Below are 22,644 nucleotides of genomic sequence, written 5' to 3'. Positions count from 1 at the left end.
TCATGCTACCAACCCATACTCTGGCCACAGCCTAGAAAATAGCTGGAGGTTTGTTTACATTGAAATAGTGATACTGCGATGGGTCACCTTTTTTTAGAACTACTGTTTCCCGCAGTTTCTCTGCAGACTCAATAAATGTATTTTATCATTGCATTAGTTCACATGCAGAAGGCGTTCTTCACAGCCAGAAAACAAGGTGCTTACATTTTGCAGAAATTGCTCTGGACCCGAGAGAAGGGCTGTTACTGCATGCCAACCATGTGTACCTACAGCCTGAGTTTCACTCAGTGGTATAAGATCAAGAATCCTGATGTTAGCTCTATTTGATTCACACAGTCTCAAATGCAAATGAATACTTGGTACTCACTAAGAGTTAGTTTGACCCTTTAAGCTCAGTCATGTGGTAGAACAAGTAACTAATTGCAACTCTGAAAAGAGTTTGATGTACTTTTTTTCCCTTGCACCTGGCTGGGTCCAATGGCTGGCCTGTTTAGTGTGGGGGGAGCATGCAGAAGCCATGTATTCATCCTCCCTGACCCATGGCTACCCTGGCCACTTGCCTATAGATAGTACAAGGGCTGTGCTGTACAAGGGAATTGGAGTCACAATCTGGGTAGCCATAATGTAGCTGCATGTGGGTCCTTACTTCCCATGCTCCCTTACACTGTCTTTAGGGCCTCATTCTAGTTTTATTTACATTGGTTAACTCTTTATTGGTTTTCATGGGTTTACGGCAGATGTTCACCAGAGTGAGCTCAGAATCAGCCGCTTACAATAATTCATCCAACAACATTAAGCCTCTGCAATTTGTATGTGTCTGCTCCTCCTGTCTGTGTTTTCTTTTGAATTGGTATAAATCACAGTAATAACGTGTCAACATCATGGAAAGGCAAAAAGAGAAACAGCCTGTCTCTGAGGCATAGCATTTTGTCAAACCTTGGTCTAAGATGCCTACCCTCTACTCTTTGTAAATGTGAGAGTTTAGAATAAACGAGGAGGGGGGAAAACTAACCATTAGCCCCGATCTCTTCTTCATTTCAGTGAACAGAATTGTGTACAAAATAATTTTGAAGAGCAGATTATAATGAACCTTAAGAGGCTGTTTCTAAAATTGGTTTGATTTTGTCTTTTTACAGGGATTTCATGGAAGGAAATAATCTTTGAATAAATTATTTTCCTGAAAGAAGAGATTGCTAACCCCTTTTTATCCTCAGTTGAGGCAAAGTGAAAGTATAAAATCTATTATACACCTTGAACGCTAATTAACTGACAGGCTGTAACTGCAGTCACCACTTGCTCATAGTGGGATGAACTGACCCTTTTACATAATCCTTTTTGCTGCTAAATGTCACATGCAGTTTTTAGTTCATGTTCTGCTAGAATATGGTACAGCCGAGGCAGAAATTACAGTGTTATTGTGAAAGAGGGAGACAAATAATTTGAGAATGAGGCAATTTAGTAGCAATTCGGAAGACAGATGATAGATATTAAATAGCAGTTAAATGATTTTTGTTAAGGTTTTCTCCTTTTTAGTTTCATTTACAAAATAAAACAAGTTCTTGCTCATTTGAAAAAAGGAGTCCTCTGGGAAATAAGAAATGAAACATGCTGATGTTAATAACGCATGCAGTAGATTTACTGTTGGAATTTGATCCAGTGGGAGAAGCAAATGTTACTTTAGAAAAATAGCTTTTAATATGTGATGTAAAAAGAGTTTTTGAAGATTAAGATTAAGGAAGAAATAGATAAAAGGTCAAAGGCCAACATTTGATAAGGATACCATAGATGAAAACATTCCTCAATAGCAGTCCTGCATTCAGTTTATCAGTGTGAATTTTTTAAAAATTTGTGTTATATTTGTAAATTTTCTCCCACTACATATCTCTTCTGGCTTTACATTATACTCCAATTATAGCAGCAGCATCAATAGGTGCAATTTGCCTCTAGTATATTTCCTGTCAGACCATGCTATGCCAGAAAATGTACCTTAGAAATGTATTGCCCACCTTGTGGGGCTGGGGTAAATTTTCCAGCATAATGTGGGTCTCATTTAATTTGAAGGAAGAGAAGGGATAGTCCAGTTATCAGGACACTAAGCTCTGACTTGGTAGACTTGGGTTCAAGTGCCTGCACCTCCACAATCTTCCTGTGTGGCCTTGGTAAGTCGCTTAGGGTATTGACACTGCTCACATCAGCGAGCCACCTGTGTCAGAAGATTCGGGCTAGTAGTGCTTGCACTAGCACTGTAAAAGCAGCCGTGTAGACATCATTTAGAAGTTGTGTCTCGGGCTCTGAAGCTCCAGCCCAAGCCACAACTGTCTACACTGCCTTTTTTAGAATGGTAGTGCAAGCACCACTAGCCTGTCTCTCTCAGTCCAGGCTGGGAGCCTCGCTGCTGCGTGCAGTCCACTGGCAGTATAGACGCACCTCCTGGAACAGATTCTCAATGGTATTTATTTAGATGTCTAAAGATGCATATATGCAGCTAGTGGAATTTACAGAAGCACCTGAAGTCAATTATTTCAATGACACTTCTGTAAATCCCACTAGGTGCATATTTGAACCTTCTGGTACCTCAGTACCTTTAAAAATCTGGCCCTTAGTCTCTCTCTACCTCAGTTCCCATCCGTAAAATGGGGATACAGGTACTTTAGATAGATGTGATTTATGGATAAGTCCCTCTATAATTTAATGCATATCTTGGGAAATTTCCTATCTGAATACTCTCATTTAAGTCAAAGGGGCTTCTTGTGGAGCATGAACTCATAGTGAGTAGTAGCTGTCAGAATCTGGCCTTGTTGTTGTTTACTTATGATTCTTTAATCCTTATTCTCCTGTTTTAAAATGTTTTAGTCCCCAAGTGAGGGAACAGAATCAGTATGACATGGCTTAAATAATAAATTGCACACATATAAAGAATAGCAAATAGACAAAGGTAACTGTTCAAAAACCATCCTTTGCCTGGAAATTGATTGCCCAAATTGTTTAGTAAATACTTAGAAACAACAAATGCATTTGCAGAAATCCAGGTTGATACCTTAATGATTTGCAAACGGGGCAGGGAGGGAGGAACTAAATTTGTTTTTTCAGACAGCTGTAAGTAGCTGATTTAAGTAATATGATAGCTTATAGTAAGCTTCAGATCCATACCAATAGGTCTCATTCGGTAATATTATAAGAGTATTTTTTCCAAAGGCCAAATCCTGAAGTACTTGTTATTCAGGCATAAGTCCTGCTAACACAAATGGCCCTTAGATGTGAATAGTTCTTGAAAAATCAGTCTGGTATTTTCTGCAGTCAGATACCTGGGTATTTTCTTTCATCCTCTATTTTTTCTTCAACAAACATACTTAATGCGGGGAGTGAAAGGAGAAAAAAACCAAGCCATTCTTCCATTTTTGTTCCCCTGTGTCCTCATTCCATTGTCTCATTATGTCAGTGCAGTACAGGAACTTAGTTCATGCTCCTTCCTTTGTCCTTCAGGGCTCAAGTGCCATAGACCAACTGCAGGTTTTTATTAGTAATCGGCAACAATTGATCTGTTGTTTATTTTCTCACTTTTGCGGGGAAGGAAGTGGTTGGCATTCTAAGGTGCAATATGTACACTAATGCTATCCTCTAACAGTGTTCCGTAAAACCAGGGAAAGTAGAGGCATCATCAGCTTCCATTGGTATAGGAAGGGCAGTCTCATCACTAATGCAGTTCTTTGGAGACAGTTCTGCCACCTATTTCTATGCCCTAGTCCAAGATAGAAATAGAATACCATGTAAAAAGCACATGGTACACTAGCCATTGTGCTGTTTCTTTTTCTGATTAAAAATTCTCCTTCCACTGTGTCCATTTTTCACATTCAAACTCCGATACATCTTCAGCCAAACACCGACCACAACTCTGAGCATGGCTGTATGTTTTGAACACTCTTTGGGCAGATGTTCTGCTGCACATGTGGGAAGGAGGTGCATTAATTGAAAATGTCAGCATATGTCACCAAATATAGTAGTAATTCATATTCAAGACACTCCGCTACATGTGGGGAAAAAAGAGTTTGGATTTGAAATGAAGAAGGCAACAATGTGGTGTCTTAATGTGAAAGTTAGTTAACCTTATTATGTTCATTTCCTAGCCATTTGTATGTTGTATGGAACACACTGATGTTTATGGGGGGCTATTCAGAGATCCCTGTTTTATTAGTTACACTTAGTAGTTCTGAGAGAGCTCTCTTGTGCCTTGGGTCTAATGCAGTCACCAGGAGGTTTCCCTGTGGCCACGACAGCGTCCTGGGCAGTGATGGGGGGGGGGAGGGGAGTGGCAAAGCATCAGCCCCTTCCCCTTCCTCCCTGTTGTCCCTGGATGCGCCACTCTGCACGTCTCTGGAGACAGGTGGGGCACAATGCTGAAGGAGCAAGGCGAATTCTCTACCTGTGAGGGGGATTGGTGGCTTAGTGGGGCTCGGACTTCAGCCCTGGGGTCGTTGGGTGGCGGGGACTTAGGGAGCCTGGCTGCAGATTAGGAGTCCATCCATGTGGCTTCAGACTCCAAACCCTGGCCGCGCAGCAGTGGGCTCCAGTCCCTGGCTCTGGCCGTGTGGCACTGACCCCCCAATCCTGCCGGTGGCCGCTGGCCCCAGGGGCTGACCTCATCCGTGCGCTCCAACTTTCAGCCCTAGTCACTGACCCTGGCCACCAACCCTGGGCTCCAGCAGCTGCTGGCACTGGGTGCAGATCCCCGGCACTAGCCTTGGGCTCTGGCAGGTGGTGGCTCTGGATGCTGACCTCTAGCCCTGGCTGTGCGGCAGCAGGCGTAGACCCCAAGCACCAGCCCTACACCCCAGAGGCAGCCGACCCCCAGCCCTGGCCGCTGACCCCAGGCACTGCTCCTGGATGTCAACCCTGGGTTCCGGCAGGTGCTGGCCATGGGTGCTGATCTCCAGCCCCAGTAATGCGGCAGCAGGCACTAACTCCAGGCTCTGGCGGGTGCTGGTCCAGGACACTGACTCCTAGACTCATAGACTCATAGACTTTAAGGTCAGAAGGGACCATTATGATCATCTGGTCTGACCCCCTGCATGCTGCAGGCCACAAAACCGTCCCTACCCCTTCCCTGGACTCTGCTGTTGAAGTCCCCAATCCTGTGTTTTAGTGACTTCAATCAGCAGAGACCCTCCTGCTAGTGATCCCTGCCCCATGCTGCGGAGGAAGGCGAAAAACCTCCAGAGGCTCAGCCAATCTACCCTGGAGGAAAATTCCTTCCCGACCCCAAATATGGCGATCAGTAAGACCCCGAGCATGTAGGCAAGAGTCTCTAGCCTGACCCCTGTTAGCCATTATACTATTTACCTACCATTGCTTGGTATTCCTTGGCTACTATGTTTTACCATTAAACCATTCCCTCCATAAACTTATCTAACTTAATCTTAAAACCAGACAGGTCCGTCACCCCCACCGTTTCCCTCGGAAGGCCGTTCCAATATTTCACCCCTCTGACGGTCAGAAACCTTCGTCTAATTTCAAGCCTGAACTTCCCCATAGACTTGGCTATGCAGCAGCAGGCATGGACCCCAAGCACCGATCCGCAGTCACACAGCAGCAGGTGCCAGCTCCAGGTGCCGACCCCAGCTGTGTGGCAGTGGGTGCTGATCCCCAGCCGTGGGCACTGATCCCCGGCCCTGGCCACACAACTGCGGGCGCCGACTCTGGGCTCCAGTGGGTGATGGCTCAGGGTGCCGACCCCCAGCCCCAGGCACCGACCCACACCTCCAACCACGCGGTGATGGGGGCACCCATCCATTGCCCCTGGCCTCTGCTTCCTCAGCCCCCACCCCTCCATCCATCCTCCTTGGCCCTCACTGCCTCACTCCCCACCCCTCCATCCAGGTCTTAGTTTGCCAGGACTTACTGTGAAAAACAAATATCACTTTTCACAGCATTATTTTTATTATTGAGTCCACAAAAATAACCTACATAAATAAATTTCAATTATCTGGATGTGTGTATACATGCATATTTATTTGTTTTTCCTCAAGTTAATAAGTACTTTAGGAAAAATGTCAGTGTGGCCAGCAGCAAGAGTTGGTGACTGCACTGTGAAGCCACCAAAACTTTTATTGTGAGAATCCTGGGTAATGCCTGATTGCATGGTGCCCCCTCACTTAAATTAGTCAGAGTCTAAACTAAATTCTATATATTTTTTCATAGTTCTATTCAACTATGCATAAGACTCTCACCTATTAATTTCCTGGCAAGCACAAAACAAGTACAATATACATTGGGCTTCATTTTAAAAAGCAGCTTTCAATCTGAGGTTACAAAATTGTGGCTGCATCTAGTTGTGGACACAATTTATGGCATATAGATGCGTCGCTACCTGATCTGGGAGTGCAATGAGATAGTTAGGTATGGAAGTGCCATGGATTGCACCTGCAATTAACTCTGGCCAAAATTTGTGCTTTCAACTAATTGCAGGTGCCAAATTGGAGCATGAGGTTCTTTTAAAACTGAGGGCTCTGGGACATATATGTGAGAGAGATTGTGACAGATAAATAGTATGCTGACATGTAAAGATGAGGACGGAGCTGGTGCAAAACACAAGATGGACTATTGAAGAGGAAAGACCCAAGAGAATCTAAAACCATGGCTACATATCCAACTGAGTATCTTGGCTTCAAAAAGATCTCTCTTATATGTGAGCTCCAAGATGCAATAGAAGTTTGAACCAAGCAAATTCCCAGGACTGGACTTTATCTATGGACATATGATAAAGCACTTTGGGAAGAGGGCTAAAGCCAGGTTGTTGGACGGCATAAACGACTGAAGGTACCTAAACAGTGGAAGTCAGCAATTGTTGTTCCTCTTCTTAAGAATGGCAGGGATCCCTCTTCTCCAGGAAGCTAGCAGTTTGTATCTTTCACTAGTCACTTCTATAAGATAATGGAAAGAATGGTACAATCAAGGTTCCTATGATGGCTTCTAAAAGAAGGGAAGCTAGAATGTACCCAAATGGCATACAGGCCTTTCACTCAACTTTGGACCTCATGGTGGCCTTCTGTGAGCCTGTTATTGATGGATTCTAACTAAAACCACCACAGTCATCAATAAGAGTCTCTTTTTTTTAATCTCAGTGCAGCATTTGATAGAGTCTGGCATGATAAGCTCTTAGTGAAATTTAGAGAGATGGGAATTTGTGGCTAAATGTGCCTCTGGATAAGAGATTTGCTATAGTACAGGAAAACAACAGTAAGACTAAATGGTACCTTTTGTGACAACAAGACCAGTCAGTATGGGAATTCCTCATGCCTCAGTTTTAAGTTCTCTTCTTCTTTTCCTGCTGAGCTTCTCTGAACTGCCAGGCAGCTTGAAATCATATGCATACATGTATGAAATAGCTATATTGGAGAATTAATTGAATGACAACTTGGTAATTGTAATTAGGCAGTATAGCAGGGTGGTCCCCCGCTCCTGCCTGGAAAAGCTTAAAATAGCCCTAGCAGAAGGCTGCAGCTCTAAAAGCTGGGCTGATTGGGGAAGTAGCCACAGCTGGGCCATGCCCCAATTAGGCCACATCTGGCCTGTATAAAAAGGCTGGGAGCCAGGAGCTCAGAAGTCTCTCTCTGCCTTCAGAGAGAGAAGGGCCTGGCTGCAGCGAGCTAGAGACAGAGTACCTGAGTGGAGCAGGGCTTGGGAAAGGCTGAGAAGCTGGGGAGCTCCAGCCTGGATAGCCCCAGGCTGCGGCCTAGTAGGAGGCCAAGGGGTACTGGGGATTGCAGGGGGCAGCCCATGGGTAGGCCAAGGCAGCAGGTCCAAACCCAACCTTGCCTGTGATGAATGGCCTATACTGCAGTCTGCCCCAGGGAGGGGGGCTAGTTGGTGACTGGCAGTGGCCTTATTCTGAGGCGAGGTAGGGATAGTGGGTGGGCGTTCCCTGGGGAACTGAGGGGTGTACTGCCAGAGGGCAACACCCCAGATACAAGGGCACTGGGGTCCAGGAGGGACACAGGGGCCAGAGGACAGGTGGATCACCGGCCTGCAGGGGGCGCTCCAGGACGCTGGAAGAGCTAATTCCCAGAACAGACCAGCAGGAGGCACCGCAGGCTTGAGTCCGCTCCTCTACAGGCAGGCAGAGGAACATAAATTCCAGCTGAGTCCAGCCAAAAAAAGTCCATTTACCATACTATTGGATGGAGAAGGTATTGCTGTTGGAGAAGAACCTTGTATATTTTGGAATGACCTTGGCCACAGAACTAAGTTTGGACCACAAATGTGGCAGTCAAAGCAAAGAAGAGACCGAAACATCTCTGATGTAACTCCAGTACCAATTGGGGTTCTTGTATTAGGTCTCTGAAAACAACAATCTCCCAATACTTGAATATGCCTCATCTCTCTAGTCACACATTTGCTCCCAGAAGCCTTGCCAAGACTGACATTGTCCAGTCGTCTGCAGTTCACCTGATAACTGGATCTGTAAGATCTACTCCAACAGCAATTTGTGAGTCTGATGTTCAACCTCTTGAGAATCATAGCAAAGAACTGCTAATTTGGTATGGAAATTGTCTTCATTCTCTAACTGAATGTCATTGTTGAGGAACTGAAAAACCAAATCAAGGCTGAAAGGATTGTCTTGTTTCAAAAGAGGCATAAAGGCTACTAAAGAAACAGCAGCATTTCATGATGATAGGAAGGTAAGGTGCATAAAGAATCTTGTATGCCCATTAATTCCTCCATGTGAACCTATTTACTTTGGTAAATATCTCTTTCTTTTGAAACCTTGCTCAAAGGAACACCTGGACTTGGTTTCACTAAGAAAAATGGAAGAAAAGACCCTCCAGCAGTGTCAGTCACAAGGCAAACAGATTTATGTGTACACCAGTGGTTCGTCAGACAAATACTTCAAGAATGGCGGTTGTGTGTCTACATCTGGTAGCCTCAATGGAGAGAGTACAAGGAAGAGCATTAGGTCGGGATACATCAATTTTCAATTATATGGCTGAAATGAAAGTTATTCTCAGGGCATTCAAAAAGGAAAAAAAAAAGCAGAAATAGAGGTGGATTTTTCTCATGATTGTTGACTTGCAAGAAGCAATCCTCAGTTCCTTTTCAAGAAATCAGAATGCTATCAACAATACAGTTCATAAGGAGGCTCAGAGGATCAGAGAGCAAGGCAATAAATTGATTTTTTTTCAATGGATTCCATCACATGTTGGTATATATAGAAGTGAGGGAGCCAAACTTAGAAGCTCAGAAACTCGGGTAGGAATGACAACGATCAAGGATATTAACACGCTATCAAGGAAAATATTAGCTGAAATAAATGGTCAAAAAATAAAATATCCATAGATTTATATTAAAGCATCTTGGAAAATGACATTTGCTATCATGAGACTGTGGACAAGACACTCCACAGGAATGAAAACCAATAGAGATGGGACCAAGATATATATTCTAGAAGTTGTGTTGGGAGTAGACTTTAACACCTCGCCATGCTTTTGAACATAACATTGCAAGTAAAAGGATGTTCATTGGATCAAGCCCTTCCACAGGACCCTGTACAAGTCACCAAACTCATTCTTGAACTTCAGGGCCTGACATGATTGTGGGACAAGAAAACAGCTGCAACAATGTTAGGACAGATCCTCTTCCGGTGTAAATTGGAATAGCTATGTGGTGCTAAGATGATTTACACCCTCTGAGGAACTGGTCCATTATTTTTAAATGTTTTCTTGCTAAGGTGCTGTGCCTAGCAAATGGGCTTTTATGGGTGTGGCGTTACAGTCTATATGATTTTATAAAAATATGCTAATGAGCGAATATAATGTAACTGGAATATGCTTCATGCAAAAGGTCTCTTGTAAGGTATCATTACAAAGCTTATAATCTACTGAGTGTGATCATCCTATTTGTATAAATGTACCACTCTTGTATCTAAAACTAGAAATATGAAATATAACTTTGAGGGCCTATTGTAATTATGCAAAGTGTGGGCCATTAATGGTGGTTTGGAATCTTGACTCCCATTAACCAGGACAATTGTCTGCAGATGGGTGTGTTTTACCTGTAAGTCTTCCTGTATACGTGTGTGCTGGCAAGTGGGTAATGAAGTCTTGCAGTGACATGTGATCATGTCTCCTGAACTGGAATCCATCTTTAACCTGGTGTCTTTCCATTGAGAAGGAGGGGGTGGGAACCCAGAGAGGGACAAAGGATTCCCGCCTTATGCAAAAGATTATATAAATGCGTGGAACAGAACAAAGGAGGAGGAGCCATCATGAAGAATCCCCTAGCTACCACCTGAGCTGCAACAAGAGCTGTACCGGGGAAAGAATTGTGCCCAGGCCTGGAAGGTGTCCAGTCTGAGAAAAAACTTACTAAAGCATCTCTGAGGGTGAGATTATCTGTATTCAGTTTGATTAGACATAGATTTGAGCATTTTATTTTATTTTGCTTGGTGACTTACTTTGTTCTGTCTGTTACTACTTGGAACCACTTAAATACTACTTTCTGTATTTAATAAAATCACTTTTTACTTATAAATTGACCCAGAGTATGTATTAATACCTGGGGGAGCAAACAGCCATGCATATCTCTCTATCAGTGTTAAAGAGGGCGAACAATTTATGAGTTTACCCTGCATAAGCTTTATACAGGGAAAAATGGATTTATTTGGGTTTAGACCCCATTGGGAGTTGGGCATCTGAGTGTTAAAGACAAGAACACTTCTGTTAGCCGCTTTCAGGTAAACCTGCAGCTTTGGGGCAAGTAATTCAGATCCTGGGTCTTTGTTGGAGCAGACGGGAGTGTCTGGCTCAGCAAGACAGGGTGCTGGGGCCCCGAGCTGGCAGGGAAGGCAGGGGTAGAAGTAGTCTTGGCACATCAGGTGGCAGCTCCCAAGGGGGGTTCTGTGATCTAACCCATCACAATGGGTTCTCACCAACACATTCTCTCTTAAACACCTCCTTCCTCCCACTAGGCCACAAACTTTCAGCTGAATAGTAAGAGTTGTGAAATAAGGCAAGCTCTGTGAACACTTTGTTATAAAAATGCTAGAGTATTCTACACTAATGCAATAATTATTGTGAACTGTGCCGTTTGGGATTATGACTATATAATAGTGCAGTACGTTTTTTTGTTTTGTTTTGTTTTTTATAAAGAAATGGGTCAGGTCTGACATACTCACATCTCTAGATAAGTGCACAGTGGTGTTTAGGGTTGGCACCTCTGAAGGTAAGTTGACCTAGAAATGTATGTTATGGCATACATTTAGAAGTTTCCCAGTACGCATACAAAAAGCCAGGGTACTAATCAGCAAAAGTGCCAGTTTGAGAGAGACCATTTTTATAAGTCGACTCAGCAGAAAATTGCATTTGGTGCGTGTGTGTGTGTGTTTACTTCTTATAAGAAATTATCATTTTATGATCAGTCTTTGTTCATATATTCATGCATCTAAATTCTCACTTAAGTTTGCAGTGTAAATAGATACAAAAATTCAACAAGTCAGCTTTGGTAGCTTCAAAGGAGAATTAATAATAATAAAAAAAAGGTTATATAACACTGTAATTTTAACAGGATAAAGCTGTGAGAGGTTTCCATAGTAACACAGCTGATAGCAATTGACTTGCCCTGGCATCTGGACATGTTTAGGGCTTATGATGTGACTGCAGGCAATACTAGAAGATTAGATTAAAAACATGATTGATATGAAGTTCAGAAATAACACAGCATCCTTTTGTTAGGAAAAAAATACAACCATTTCCAATGAAGTTTGTGCAATTCTGGAGTGACAATTACAGGCTTGTGAAGGTTGCTAATTGAGACTCTGTCTACATTATTAGTGTAAACTATTTTCGGCTATACTGTAGCCAAACATGACTGTAACATGCTTTGTGTTCATACACAATACTGTTGCAGACTGGGTTACCCCCACATTCAGAAAGCATGCTAAAATTTTGCAAAGAAGGTAGATTATATAGCCTGTCTTTAAATAATCCCTGTCCACAGCTGTGTCTACCTTGGTGTTAAAACTGTGCATGCTACAATAGAACTGGAAAACAGCTAGGAAATGGTTGTCCAGAAAAGTTCTGGAAGAAATGTACTTGTCATCTGTTTTCCAACAGGTCTTGCAGTTAGTACAGTTTTACTCCTCCTGTCTAGAGGGCCTTAGTGTTAAATCCTATCTACACTGAAGAAAATACCAGGTATGGGGAGCCAGTTACATCATAGTCATTTTTTTTAACTCAGTTAAAACCTAACACATCTGAGTACCTTGTGAAAAGATCTGAGGCCCCTATTCAGCAAAGCACTTGATCACATTCTTAACTTTTAACTTTAGGCATGTGTTTGAGCCCCATTGAATCAGACCTTAAAGTAGGTTGTGGGTATGTCTACACTAGAAACCCTACAGCAGCATGGCTACAGATGCGCCGCTGTGGTGTGGACAGTTACTACAGCAATGGAAGAGATTCTTCTGAGAGGCTTAACTATGTTTCACAGGGCGTGAAATTTTTCATAGCCCTAAGCAATGTAGTTAAGCCAACCTAACTTTGTAGTGTAGACCAGCCCTTGTTGGTTAATTGGGAAAAACAATACGTTCTGTGCAACAACATCTCTTTCTTCACTGTTCAGTTAAATGAATCACTGTCCAATGAGCATCAAAAAGAGTCTCTCATTTTTGAGAATCCCAAGAGGAAAATATGAATTAAATGTTGTTGGGTTATGGGGAGGGGGGACGAAGACAGTTGTAGCCAGCTATAGGAAAAGTTTGAGATTGCTGTAATCCAGAAGGTCAGCAGTACTCTGGGGAAGGTACTTATCAAAACATTTTCAAAGCTAACATTACTGTGAGAATAACCATAAAAAAATAATAATGGAGCTCTTCAAATTCCCAGCATGATAATGGTGATGAAGAGGGAGGAAAGGATTAATTTTCTTAGTTCTAAGACCACGCTGACTTGTTGCTCTGATACTGTGTTGTAATAAGAATGGTTTGTTTTGCCAGACAATATCTGAATAAGCTTCCATATATTATGCCATTAAGCTTCAGCTATTCATTTTGTTGCATCCAGTATATGCCCTGCTTCCATTAAATGTTATTAATGCATACTTTTCTGTTGCCAAAAACTCTAAATTAATGTGCTGACCATATTTCCTTTTTAGCAGGAGACTGTCACAGCAGGTGAAAAGGAGACAACTGGGATTGCTGAGGAAGAGAGTGAGGTAAATATGAACAGCCGTAGGAGGGCATATGTTCTTTAATATCTCAAGAAAAGTGTCACAAAGTTGTGTGTGTTGGTTTTTTGTTTCCGTGTTATGAATATGTGCTAGCTAGAACATCTGTCAATTCAGCTGAGACCTATTTTAGAACCTATCTGTTGCAGTGGTATACTACCGGGAAATCCCACTATAACGCGCCCTCTGATAACACGAATTGGGCTATAACGCGATCATAAGGTGGCTCCCGCCGCCCCAAGCGCGTCAAAAAAAAAAAAAAAAAAAAAGCACCGGCCGGCGCGCCACCGAAGCACAAAACAAACAAAAAACGCCGAAGCACAAAACAAACAAACAAACAAACAGAAAAGCTGCCAGAGTGCCGCCGAAGCACAAAAAAAAAAAAGCTGGACCGCCGCCGAAGAAAAACAAAGAAAGGAACATGCCTTCCCCACTGCCTCTTCCCCTCTACCCTTGCTTCTCCTTTTGGTGGGAAGAGCCATTCTCCTCCCCAGCTGCTCCTCACTCTTCCTCTGCCCCTTGCACATCTCCCCTGCTCTCCGCCCAAGAGAAATTGACCGGCTTGAAACTGACCGGCTTTAAATGGTAAAACTTTCGTAACCCCGCTATACCGTGACCCCGCATTTATCGCGATCGAATTTTTGGACCCCAATCATCGTGTTATAGCGGGGTTTCACTGTATCATAAATATTTTAGGACAGGTAAGAATGTGGTTATGTGGTAGAAGGTGATATAATGTTGTTTCTATTGACATTCAGAATGAACAGAAAATATGCTGCCATGGAGTTTGAATGGCATTAACACTTCCTGTGGATTTGTTTGTCTGGGCTCCTAATAGTGTCTTTTTTTTAAAAATTGCTTTCATTCATCATTCCATTTTTCTAGCATGCTAAGCCCTAAACTGAAACAGAAGTTAGAATATAATTATCTTACAATTTTATTTTCTAAAGCACAAATTGGGCATTTTATTAGATATGGTTAAAAACAACTAAATAAAAAGTTTAATGAAATATTGAATTTCTCTTTAAGATCAGGTACCCTCTGATCGACTGTTTGTTTGTTTTAGGTTATGTTCTCATATGTGTGAGAGAACATATACTATTTATTCTGGATTCTTGTTTACTAAAATGCAACCTTGACAATGCATTTTAAATTATGGTGAGAGTAACATGAGGATTTCAGCACTAGTGACTGGAAATTAAATTCAGAAATAGGAAAAAGGGTTGAAAAATAAGGAAACTGTAAACTCCGGTAACTACTCAATTTGGGTCCAATCCTGCAAGATGTTAACTACCTCTCTTTTTATAAGTTTCTGAACTCTGGTATGTAAGTATTTGCTAAAATATCATAGACCAATTCACTACTCATTCTGGTTTTAGATTATTGTAACTCCAATGGGCCAAATTCTGCTCTCAGTTATGCTGGTGTAAATGTGAAGTAAATCTACTACCATCAGTAAAGTTACTCCAAATTTATGCCAGGGTAACTGAGGGTAGAATTTGGTTCATTGACTTCACTAGAGTTGCTACTGCTTTACATTGGCGTGAATGGAGAATCAAGCCCTGAAGTGTAATGCTGATTTTTTTTCCCATTTAAACAGAAACTTATAGGCCCGATTCACCACTGCATTATTCCAATTTTACACCAGCATAGCTGCATTGAAATCAATGGAGTTACACAGGCATGACACTGGAATAATATAGTGGTCAATCAAGCCCTACTTCTTTAAAACTGAGGGTTGAAATAATAACAAATACAACACCATCTTTCTTCTAGAGCATTTGGCTTGTCACTCTTGATATGTCTGTTCCAGTATCTTGTATTCAAGAAATCCCTTACTGTCCACAAAGTGCAACCTGACTAATGTCTTCAAAATGTAACTGTTCATCAAGCTCTCTAATATAGTGTATATGTAAACTCAACCTCTCTTGCATGGCACATTCACCCCTCACACATATGCATCAAATCTCATATTTAAATGGGCAATATTTGTTCAATGCATAACCGCTGCGAAACTCTATCCATCGAGTCTTGTATCCTGCCTTCAGCAGAAGGTGGTATGTGATGCTTGAGAGAGAGAGACCCACGCACTCTCACCATTATTTGTTTAGCCAATTGTGCAGTACATGGGAAATCCATCCAGACCTCTGCAGGCAATGGATTTATTTCCTAAAGCATGAGCTTTAGTTCCCCATAGCATTATATTAGCTTGCTTAGCTACAATTATAATTAACTATCATAAAAATGATCCAGTCCCTTTTTAAATCCAGCCATTGAGGCCAATCTTAAGTTATTGAAAACTGGCATGCACTATTCAAGTCAAACATTATGGACTAGATCTTATTAACTCATAGACTTCCCCCAGCAGTAAATACCTTGGGCCGTGTTTCTCCTCTTACTTACACTTCTTTTGTATGCAGGAGAGTTTGTTTACAATATGAAATCAGGGAGCATATGTAGATTTACAAATACCTGTATTATTCACCACTGCTATCTAGGGTGAAATCATGGTCCCAGTGAAGTAAATAGGAATTTTGCCATTGACTTAAATGGAGGTAGGATTTCATCTTAAATAGCCATGGGGCTAATCCAAGATTTTGAGATATGATAGAGAGAAATGGTTTCATTTTTGCCACTTACCCTGGTAATATCAACAAAAACCCATATTTATGATTTTCTTTCTTTTCTTGTTATAGTCTGTCACAAGAATGAATTATCATTTCATTTTGATGCATGCTGTACATATGGTGACTTATGACAAAGGGCTGTCAGAGTCTGACTGTTTCAGTGTACTGTATTTTAGGACTGATATTTGTAAAATTAGAACACGCTTCCTTCATGGAAAATGGACTGCACAAATCCAATAAAGAGAAAAGAAGTGTTGATTCCGATCCCATCAGATAGCAGGATCAATTTCTGTAGAATTTTGTAGAAGCATAGTGTATAAAATCAATCTAATATGCACTGCCTCCCCCATCTCTCCTCCATTAGCTTCTCTCTGGGTTTTTACAACTATTGTTTATTTAAATCTCTTATTGAAGCAAGACTGCTGAAATTGGTAGTACAAGGAAGGCCTGACCTGATGTCTTTACTCACAAGTCCCAGGATGTTTGCTGGTATAATTTGATCTGGCTGCCCGTTAAAGCCATGTATACTTGATTCTGTGTCAAATGCAATTAAAATTAAAGTCTCTCTATAAATTCACACAATATATTTTAGCTTTTCTTATCTTCTGTAAAGAAAATTGGAAAAATTTGTTTACCAGTCTCATTAAGAGTTAATGATGGCAAGGACCGGTGTAATGTCCAGCAATGATGGCAGCCAACTCAGATTGGATGTGATCAACCTTATCCATGAAGCAGATATTTGATCTGAGGCAACAAGGATTATCAGACTCTTAGCCACCAAAGCCAATTCTGCTAAATGCAACTTGTTAGATGCAGTGGTGGAGGGGAAAGTGAATCATTTTTACCCCCAATTTCACTATGGCATGATAAACAGAAATACCATAATGAAGCTGCTTGGATGTGGCATATGAGTTTTCTATTTGCCGAGCCCCCAAAGCAGATGACACTAGCTGGGAAGGGGATGTGGCCGGGCATCCATTCATTATGTTCCATGGAGAGTTTTCACTGCTGGGTTCCTATAGAGCCGCAGCCCTGTTGAAAGTGGCCCTTCTCCAGCCAAACCCATGTGTAAAGCGCAGTGTAAACCCATTCTCCTTTCTCCTAGAGGCAAATCCTCCAGCAATGCAGCTTTAAGGCAAATGAGCCCTCAAACTCTGCTCTAAAACTTTTTTTTTGTATTGTAGTGTGTGTTTTGTATCTGTGCCCAGTAAGGAGCCATCCCAATATGCAGCCGTATGCCTTTAATCCATTTTTATTTTAGTTAATGCCTTAGGAAACCCTCCCTGAAGAAGTAACTTTTGTCGATGCCACTAAGTATACCAAGGAAGCATCGTAACAGGTTTTTCCCATCTTTAATCATAAGGTACAGAATAGCATCTAACAGCATGAGTCTCTTTGTATTTACTTTGATGTATATACAGAGACACTCCATTGAAATCAGTGGCATTACCTTGGTATAAAACCAGTGTGGGATCATAATAAAGCCCACTGCATTGTCTAATGGATCTAAATAAGCGAATTGATGCCAGTTTATATCTATCTAGCTATCTATCAATCAAAGCCTGGAGCTCTTTAAAGTGGCCTGGGTACAGTTGGTGAATAGCTGTTGTCCAGAATGATGGATGTGGCTGAACGGTTTCCATTTTCTGTTGGCTGTAGATGGTAGCTATAACTGAAGATGCAGGTGCTGTTGTAACTGAAGCCAGTGAAGGTGCTGCTGCAGCTGAAACAGCTGATGAAGGTGACAAACCTAAAATAGAAGAGAAGGAAGCAGTGGTGGCTCAGGTAAGATGTTGTCGGGATGCTTTCTGAAGCACTACACAAGAGAAAATATTGGACTGTTCATGTCTCCTGGCCTGAGTTACCACAACACCCTTTCTCGGGAGAGCGATGACTTATCTGTCCATATTGGCCCCCATTCTGCTTTAAGTGACACTGGTATGAAGCAGCACCACTGACTTCAATGGAGCTATGCCAGTTTATACCAGCTGGGAATCTGGCCCAGTGTGCCAAAAATCATTTCTGATGACTTTACAATTGATAGATACTTCTCAGATGTGTTCTGGGGTTTATAACAGGCTCAATTAATCCTAAAGATAAGCAGAAGCTATTTCATTCCATTAGCTATACATCTGGAGAGCAGTGGCTTGTTAAACAGAGCTTTGAGACTCTTCAGATGTGTTTTTTATCTAACTGCTCTTTTTTCCCCCAATGATAAATAAGATCAAGTGCACTGGTGTTCAGAGATGCTGAGCACATGTAATTAGTCAATAGGAGTGGTGAGTGCTCAACGGGGGAGATTTTCAGAGGCACACAGGGTAGCAAAGGCCTAACTCCCACTTATTCCCATTGGGAGTTGGGTACCAAACTGCTCTTCATGCCTCTGAAAATCTCCCTCTACGCCCTCCTGGCACCTGTGAAAGTTAAGCCTTGAATCCCATGCAACTCTAGAAGAAATAAATTGCAAGGATATTCTAGTGTGTGGTCAGGCTGGCTTCCAGCTTTTCAGCAACTGGAGACCAAAGAAAAGACCCCAAGTGGTACTCTGGCACTCTAGGGATCAAGGACTTCCATGTCACAATTACCTTAGGCTCTTCACATCTGTTTGTTTCAATCACGCTCCTGTTGTCTCAAGCTCTTCAGGTTGTGGATTGCTTTTTGTTATGTGCTTATGCAATGCCTCACACAATGAAGTTGAGGCCCCTAGGTCCTACCACAGTACAAATAATTAATAATAATCAGAACAGTCCCTGACCCATCAATACAAACTCTCTCTTTCTGTAGGGTTCGGGGGTATGTTTAACCCAGACTATATAAAATAAACAATTGATAGACCTGGTCATCCTCTGTTCTACCTGCTTCCCCATGGGGGGTTGGGAGAAGAGGTACAGATTGAGATTTGGGAAACTCATTTACATAACCTCTCTCACACACACACACACACATATTAATGAACAATGCTACAGAATTGGGGGAGAGGTATTTCCCTTGAGCACCAGGCTGAATTGATATGTTGGCCAGGTGAATAGCTGGCCAATGTGGTCTTTAGCGGGTTGCACACCCCAGACAGCTGCCTAAAATCCTATCTGAATAGGGCTCTTCTATTAACATGATTGTAATGAGCTTCAGGTGGTCTCTTATGTCGTTTATGCTGGTGTAAATCAGGGAAAACTTGAATTGGTGTTTAAACTATTGCAAGTGAATATAGTGTGCCTGATTTTGATCTCCCACAAAATTTACACTAGTGTTACTTCACTGACGTAAGTGGAGTTACTTCTGATTTACGGCAGTGTTATGGCCTGATCCAAAGCACTTTGAAGTTAGTGGAAGTACTCCCATTAATTTCACTGGAAGTTGGACAGGGGCCTAAGTGAAAACAGAATAAAGTGCAGAGTGTTTTATCATCTGCTATGGTGACAGTTATAATCCATGGGGAGTAAGATAGAGAATTGACATGGGGAGGAATGGAGACCGGCAGTCACAAACTGGGAGGATATTATCCCCTGGATGCACTAGCATAGCTCTCGTCAGTGAGAAGATCAGCTGTGCACGAGAGGAAAATACATCCGTATTTTCTCTCATAAACAGAAAAGCAAATAAATAAAAGTTTTGTTTCATACTTTTTAGAAATAAAAACGAGGAGTCCTTGTTGCACCTTAGAGACTAACCAATTTATTTGGGCATAAGCTTTCGTGGGCTATAACCCACTTCATCAGATGCATGGAGTGAAAAATAGAGTAGGCAGGTATAAATATACAGCACATGAAAAGATGGGAGTTGCCTTACCAAGTAGGGGGTCAGTGCTAACAAGGCTAATTAATCACGCTCATAACATTTCTCTCTTTTTCTGATTTTTTTTTTCCAGGAGAAAGTCAGCAGCATCCCTTCACTAGTAATAGAGCCAGCATCAAACAACGAAGGGGAGGGAGAGGAGCATGAAGTCATAGTGAATGAATCCGAAGATGTTGTGGAAGACGTTGGCACTCAGGGCATTGAAAGTGATGCCAGTGAACCTTCCCAGGTTGTAAGTGAGCAGAAAACCATTGAAGAAATCCAAACTACATCCTCTGAAGAACCGCCTGTGTCAGCGGATGATGCAGCCCATGGAATGCCACCTGGCTTTCTCTTTAAGGTCTACTTGAGTATTTAGTCACTCTTATTTTAAACATTCCTTTAAACCTAGCATCAAGTGTAAGTAAGTATATCCAGGGGCACAGTTTATTTAGGCTGACAGCTATGTAGTTAAATAGCAAAAATGTCAAGCTGTTTTTCCTTGAATTGTTTTTTCTACATAAAGGGGGAAATAAAACTTTTCTTGTACTGTTCTTTATGTGCAACATGATCCTGTAGAATTATGGCGTTCAGTCAAATGTGCAAGTACACTAATCTAATCAGAGCAGTGAAAATATTGTAATATGTTGGGAGAATTTCTAGGGCCTGCATTATGCAGCAGGTTAGACTAGATTATCAAAGTGTTCCTTTCTGGCCTGAAAATCTACCAGTGCAATCATGGCCCCATTGAAGTCAATGAAACTTTTGCAATTGACTTCAATGCAACCAAGATTCCACATATTATTAGAGTAGCTTTTAACGTGATCATGTTGAAAAGCATTATATTTCAGTGGGCAGGTCTGAGAAATTCTGCCTTAAGTGTTTGTTGCCTGCCAAGAACCTTTGTGTTTCTTGGTTCCCAGGTACCTGATATTTCTTATTTCAAAATGATTGACTAGTAGATAAGCTGAGCGAAGATGAATGAAGTTCATGTGCTCTGTATTATAATTTGGATAGTTCAGTCTAACAAGTCCCATAGCAAGCCATGGTTATGCCCAATTATTTTGGATGGTTTTTTTCTGTTCTCATGCACAAATGTTCTTTGCAAACTTCAAAAATAACAGGTCAGAGTGAGATGTCATGTGACTATGACTTAAGACACACTGACAGTGTTCCTCTATTTTTCACCAAACTCTCGTGAGTTAAGTGAGACTGCACATTACCATTCCTGGCTTTGCTGCAGTGATGCCATGGGATTAGTTGCCATCAAGGAAACTAGAATAGGGCATCTACTTATGGAGATGGAATTATTTAGTTAAAGAAACAGTTTAGCTCTGCAAACAGATTATCTTGTCAATAATTACTAGTTGAAGTGAGAAATATCATAGCCCTAATTTACCAGCAAACAAGAGTGCTTTCCAGTCCACACAGCAGGATTCCCATTACCCACACCTTTAACTGACCACTGGAATTATACCATTTTCCTCACTATTATTTACAGGGAGGATTGCTTCAGGAATTAGATCAAAAGCCCAGAACCACAGATCTCACTAGGGCATTAGCATCACTCTAAGTCCCTACTCAGTTTGCCTAAGATAGGGTGGCCAAATCCTTTCACCCTTCCTTGGGAAAGCCTCCAATGATGCCATTCTATGAATAAGGACAGCAGGATTTGCCCAAGCAGCAGTACTTATGGGATGTTGCAGCATCACCAATCCTCCAGATCCCTGTGAGCTGAGGGGACCCACCTGTCATTGAAGGAATGAGTGAATACATTCATATTTAATATGTGAATTTCTTCATGGAAGAGAATAGAAAAACATGGAATTAACAGACATATCAAACAAAAAAAAATGGAGTGTATGTGCAATGATATCAGTTGAAAGAGAGGCAATGCCATGGCAGTGTGTTTGAGAGTTTGAAAGCACAGTACAGGTGCACGTTGTTAAATGTGAGTCGTGAAAGAGATAATTTGTTTCTACTTAATTTTTCTTAGTACTTTCCCTAGATGACATCCTCATGTTTTTTATTTTTTTCTTCAGGTTGAAGCGCTACATGATTTTGAGGCCGCTAATACTGACGAACTTAACTTAAAACGAGGAGATACAGTACTAGTAATCCCTTCTGAGGCCACAGATGACCAGGTAAACAACCGAGGAACCATTTCTTTTGCTATTTTTCTTTTCCTGGAGATATTTCTAACAGTCTAGAGTTGTTAACAAATGCAGTCATTTAAAATGTCACTGTTAGAACATACGAAGACTAAAACTGTCTTTACTTCATTTTCATCTAAGAGGCAATGTTGATTATAACCTGGAAATGCAGTAGACATATTGATGGTATGATTTAACCTTCATTATGGACCAACATTTTTCTAGATTTAATTTGGCTGCTTTAAATCATGGTTTTACTTCTCTCTCTCTCACACACACTCATTTACACATAGTAGATGCATACAAATAGTGCATTAGGTCACTATAAATCTTGTTTTAACATTGCAGCAAAATTGGTAGTCTAGTGTCTGGAGCTTATACATATAGATTTGAACAGATCAGATCAATACAAATTAGGCCATAGAGCATTATGCTCACAAATTGTGTAACCTTACAACCAATTTATGTGTAGTAACTCTGTAGTTTTAACTCTTCCCTCTGGAAGTCTAAATCTCCTACAGTATTGGTTCTGGAAATATCAACTTCTACTAATCCTGCAGTTTCCTACCTAGGCAAAAGACCTGGCAGCCAAACCTCCAGTGGTATAGGCTGTGGAGGACCAGGCCCCCCAAAAAGTGTTCATGTTGTTGATATAAGATTGGCAACAGAGCTTTAATTTTGTTGGAACATGCAAAGATGTTTTAATTTCATTGAAATGTTAAACATTTGCAATAGTACAATAAAATGTTTTTTAAATAGAAGACACAATTTTATACTCTAAACTTTGGCCTCATCTAACGCCCATTGAAGTCAATAGAAAGACTCCCAAAGGATAAGGCCGAATGAGATCATTGCTCCAGATCACAATTTGATTTGAA

General features: G+C 41.5%; 1 protein-coding gene across 4 annotated transcripts in view; it reads left to right on the top strand.

Annotated features, from left to right (window-relative positions):
* The window catches only part of LOC101935615 (amphiphysin), a 193,254-nt gene that overhangs the window by 165,931 nt on the left and 4,679 nt on the right, over positions 1-22,644 (top strand). For 2 of the 4 annotated variants that reach the window (XM_065583804.1, XM_065583805.1), the window contains 4 exons: positions 13,144-13,203; positions 17,502-17,627; positions 19,708-19,974; positions 21,656-21,757. In XM_065583804.1, coding sequence (XP_065439876.1) covers positions 13,144-13,203; positions 17,502-17,627; positions 19,708-19,974; positions 21,656-21,757 — 555 coding nt within the window. The remainder of the gene's footprint in view (positions 1-13,143; positions 13,204-17,501; positions 17,628-19,707; positions 19,975-21,655; positions 21,758-22,644) is intronic. The other 2 variants (XM_065583806.1, XM_065583803.1) reach the window with 1 other exon arrangement.

This window comes from Chrysemys picta, chromosome 2, assembly GCF_011386835.1.
Source record: "Chrysemys picta bellii isolate R12L10 chromosome 2, ASM1138683v2, whole genome shotgun sequence".
Taxonomy (NCBI): domain Eukaryota; kingdom Metazoa; phylum Chordata; order Testudines; family Emydidae; genus Chrysemys; species Chrysemys picta.
The sequence above is the reverse complement of the archived record's forward strand: the minus strand, read 5'-3'. Positions and strand labels throughout refer to the sequence as shown.